The 4,769-nt window shown below is 32.2% G+C and overlaps 1 protein-coding gene across 1 annotated transcript; it reads right to left on the bottom strand.

The window, feature by feature from the left end:
* Positions 1–238: 238 nt before the first annotated feature.
* Positions 239–4,502, bottom strand: LOC120069090. The gene is made up of 2 exons (XM_039020776.1): positions 3,521–4,502; positions 239–726 (listed from the first exon to the last, which is right to left on the bottom strand). Exons 1-2 carry the CDS (start codon positions 4,356–4,358, stop codon positions 374–376), a joined length of 1,191 nt encoding a protein of 396 aa, XP_038876704.1. The 5' UTR covers positions 4,359–4,502; the 3' UTR covers positions 239–373.
* Positions 4,503–4,769: the final 267 nt, after the last annotated feature.

Genomic DNA, 4,769 nt, shown 5'->3' with positions numbered 1-4,769 from the left:
ACAGAAACGAAAAGGGGGAGGAGGGAGGCAATCGAGGATCGAGGGGTTGCAGGAATGGAAAGAGAAAAAAAAATTGGAGAAAAAGAAGGGGTTTTTAAAGACTTTTCCCCACACATATTTTTGTCGGAAGAAGTTCCAATTTTTGTCGGCATAAATTTTTAAAAAAAATGTGCAATTAGTCTATTTTGACCGACGCATTAAATTTTCATCGAGATAAATACACCTATGCCAATAAAAATGAATGCGTCGAAAAAAAAATATATCGGAATAAGTAAAAATACAAAATATGATTTTGAAATGGCATTTGAAATTTCTATCAAATACTAACAGAATTTCTAACAAAAGGTTATAGGTTTTTGTTTTAAAGGTTAGATTACTGATCCTGGTGGATCAAGAGCTTACGAGAGGCGCTGTACCACCGAGCATACGACGCATGGAGGTTCGGCCAGTCGGAGGACGACGAGTAAGTGAAATGGTGGAGCCACAGAGCCAAAACTTGTTCTTGTTGGTCTTGTTGCAATGTCCCTATCATCTCCTCTAACACCAATTCCAACTCTCGTCGTTCACCGATGCTTAGGATGGGCACATCGGTCCCGTTGCTGCCTCTACATAGCAATGGAAGCCATGAAATCAGCATCTTCAACTTCGTCTGCATTTGCTGCTGCTTCTCACTCTCTTCTCCATCTTCATCCTTTCCCATTTCTCGGCATTGCTTGAACAAGAATGCTACACATACAATCATATGTTGTAATTGTTGGATATGAAAAAAGCCCTTCTTTTTTTATCATTTTCTCTAAGAAAAATACTTCGATTCATCCTAAACTACACTCATATTTGTAGAATCTACCTAGTTGTCCAATTAAAATTTACCAAAAAAAAAATTTTAATTGCTATTTTTCTTATGAGGACTACACCTAATCGTTGTCCTTCCTTAATCTTGTCCTTACGAGTAAAATAAATAATAACAATAATAATAGAAACAAACTAAGCTTCTCTTTCTAGGCTTTTCAATTTTCACGCTGAGTTTTCCCACTTTACAAATACTTTAATCTTATTCCTAAATTTAATGTAAAAATTATTTTTGACCCTCATCATTAGATGTCTCAATCAATTTTTAAGAGAGCTATTGTGTAAAAACATGCAAGCACATGCTTTATGTCATAAGCCATATATATAAAAATGTATAGTCTAATATCATATTCAAAAAAGAAAAAGGACGATTTAAAACAAGAATTTAACAAGAAACACAAAGGCAAGCAAACTATAAAGAAAAAAGTAATTTTGAAGCATAAAATAACATAATCATTTTTCTCCCTTTATCCAAAGTCAGCATCATATATTAAAAATATTATACAGATATCAAATGATTTCCCTATGGACTTCTGCATTAAAAGGCTCAATCAAGAATTCATTCCATTTCTGTCTTTGATTTGACTCATAAAATAAAATGGTAATTGAACCAAAACAGTATGATCAAGAACTTTTTAAATATATATATATATATATAATCAAATTGCCTTCAACCCCACTTGTACTCTAATCCCAAAATGTATAAATTTATTCATGGGTGGAAGTGAGACAAATAGAATGGAATTGAACATTGACTTACTCTCTTATTTAGGTTGTTTGACCATTATTAGATTTTTTTTATTACTTAAAATATCATTTTAGTTACTTTTACAATTGATTAAATTTTAATATATATACTTTCAATAGTTTATCTCTCGAAATTATATTTTGTCAAAATTTATTAAATAATAATAATAATTTTCATGTAATAAAGTACAAAACGGGAATATATTTTCAAAATTTACAGAAAAGCTATTAATATATAACAAAAAGTTTTTGAAAAAAATCAAACAACAACCTGTCTAAATTTAAAATTTATTGAAAATAAATTAAAATTGGACATTTAAAAGCACAAAGATGGAAATTGAACAAATCTGAAAGTACATAGACCAAAATAGTTGTTTCCTAACCAAATATTTGAATTTTTAGTCTAAGTAAAAACAAATTTATGAAAACAATACTTTTTAAAATTTTAAAATTTGGGTTCGCTTTTCAAAAAATTCCTAACAATAGATTAAAAGAACCAACATTTAAAAAAACAAAATTAAAAATAAAAATGAGGTGCTTATCAAATGAGACCATTAGTGATTCATGTTTGTGTAATATGTTCATCAGTATATTCCAAAGGGTTTACTACAAGTATTGAGACAAAGATTTAAGAGAAAAAAATCTCACCGTCAAGTAGTTCAGGCTTATATGAAAATATAAATTTTTTAAAAATTAAATAAACAATTAAAAAGCAAAAGAAGATAACAAGAGGCAAACAAAAGTAGTTAAATGACTATTTGGTTTTTGGTTTTTGGTTCTTGAAAATTAAACCTATTTTCTCTTCTTTTTTTTTTTTTTATCATGATTTACAACTTTCGTATAAGTTTTTAAAAGCTATTTTTTTAGTTTTCAAATTTTTTTTTTGATTTTTTAAATCATTGATAAAAGATAGATAACAAAAAAAGAAATTTGAAAATAGAAATACTCTATAAACTTATTTTTTAAAAATAAAAATTTAAAAACTAAATTGTTATCCAATGAGACTAAAAAATTTGAATTGGTAAAACTAAACAGAAGAATAATTAAATTTAGATAACTTCTGAAATCGCATATTCCTTGGAGTTTGGGATAATTACTTCAGACAGCGTTTCACTTTCATATAAAGGCAAGGCAACTGTGGTCGTGGCTCATCATAATTTGAAAATTCAAATACATTACAAAAATGTGATAATCCGTCTCGAAATCCAACAATGGAAAGTTTGTAAATTAGCTTAAACACTCTTTGTCGTTTGTCTCGTAATATTGTAAGTTTGTTTTGTAAAGACAGAAATGAACTCAACTTTACTAGAGACAAAACTCAATCTTTTATCTCGTAAAGTTAAGTTCATTTCTATCTTTTGTCTTATAAAATAACTTATAAATTTATGAGACAAACGATAAACTATCACGTTTGTTTCATGTAAGTTTTGTCTTGTGAAGTTACTTCACGAGATAAAAGACTTACTTATTAACTAAACTTTAAGAGACAAACGACTATTTTTTAACATAAAAAAATAAAATACTATTTTTTAACATACTTGCCTCTCTTAAAACTCTAAGAAAAGAAAGAAATTGTCCTTTAAGAGAAAAAGATTATTTCTATGAAGTTGTGACCTTCACATAAAGATTTTTATCTTGAAAACAAAAGATTGAATTTTCTAATTTAAGATATGTGTTAGATAAGTTGTAATTTTATATTTATTTATTAAGGGTAGAATGGTATTTTCACGTGGTAGGTCTTTTAAAGAAAGGAGAAAAGGTTATATTTTTTAACCAGAGAAAATTCGGTAATTTCCCCAATTTAACCCCCAGTGTGTTCTTATAAATTTATTTTATTTTATAACAAAATTAAAATAAAATATGATAATGTAACTAAATTTACGAGCCATAAAAAAAAAATAATAATAAAAGAAAAGAATAATACCTGCGACTTTAACCAATGAGGCCTGCAGCCGCGGCTCCGCCGAGAGGGAGAGTCTTCCCAACTGAGCCGCCGAAGCCCACCGCCTACAAACCTCATTCCGACAACCGCAACTCGCCATTTTTTGAGCCAACCACAGCACCTCCGCCGCCAGTTTCTCCATCGAGCTTCCGGTCTGGTTCGCCCCCTCCTTCACCCTCCCGAAGCGGCTACAAGCCGACTCTCCCAACAACCGAACCGCTCTCACAACCTGACCCAACCCGAACTCCACCGGTCCACCCACAGACCCCCCACCACCACCACCGTCGTTATCGTCCTGACAAAACCCTCGCTCTATCATCCCGGCTTCAATCTGACCAATAGTCCGACCGAAGGCGGCGGAAAGAACCACACGATTGACCTCACGAAGTTCCTCAATCCCTTCCCTGTGATTCTCATCAATCAACTTCTCCGCCAACGATCGAACCACTTCGTATTTCCGAGAACTGACCGGAACGTGGCTAATAATCGACAGCAATTGCGTTAGCGCACGAGAAATCCCTAAATCGCCGCTTCCGCTACCGTTTCCGACTGCGATTCCGCCGCTACCATAACTCCCAGTTTTCGGGGGTTTTAGAGGGTACCGATCATCGGAAACCGGGTGGATCGAAGGAAACAGCGAAGGAAGCAAACGGAGGAAAAAGAGGAAGGAGGAGATTAGTAGGGTGTGAATAATCTCGAGAAGTTTGTATTTCTTTGACAAATTGATGAGGAATTTATCGGCAAAGACGAAGAGAGAGGTGGCTAGGTTCCGTAGAAGAAGCGGAGCCATGGTGGTCGGAGAAGCTTCGGCTATACCCATGGTGGTCGTCTCTATAAAGTTCCGATGAAGGGTTGCTCTGTTTTAAACAGAGCGAAAAAGGAGAGAAGAGAGTAATCCAACGGCAACGGGAAATCGCTTCCTCTGTTTTCTTTTACCCTTTTGGTTTATTTTTTCTATTTTTTGTTTTCTATATAACCTTTTAAACCTATATCCCTTTTTTTGTTTCTTTGGAAATTGTTTACTTTTAGAATTATTTACAATTCATATTCTTTATTTATTGACTCTTTTATACTTTTTATAAATTTTAATTTAGATCTGAATTGACAAAATAAGCTTAATTCAATCATAATTGAATTACCTTTTTCTTGAAAAGTAAATTTCGGTTAGTAAAGTTTGAGTCTAGTTTTCATTTAGTCTTAGGTTTTAAAATGTTACATTTTTAACATTTTG

The sequence above is a fragment of the Benincasa hispida genome, unplaced genomic scaffold (assembly GCF_009727055.1).
Source record: "Benincasa hispida cultivar B227 unplaced genomic scaffold, ASM972705v1 Contig207, whole genome shotgun sequence".
In the NCBI taxonomy this organism is placed as follows: domain Eukaryota; kingdom Viridiplantae; phylum Streptophyta; class Magnoliopsida; order Cucurbitales; family Cucurbitaceae; genus Benincasa; species Benincasa hispida.
The sequence above is the reverse complement of the archived record's forward strand: the minus strand, read 5'-3'. Positions and strand labels throughout refer to the sequence as shown.

Bases quoted from the DNA above. Each gene is read 5' to 3' on its own strand.
- LOC120069090 (XM_039020776.1), bottom strand. From the start codon at position 4,358: ATGGGTATAGCCGAAGCTTCTCCGACCACCATGGCTCCGCTTCTTCTA. The intron at 727-3,520 runs GTATTATTCTTT...TTGTATGTGTAG, and splicing joins CTCATTGGTTAAAGTCGCAG to CATTCTTGTTCAAGCAATGC.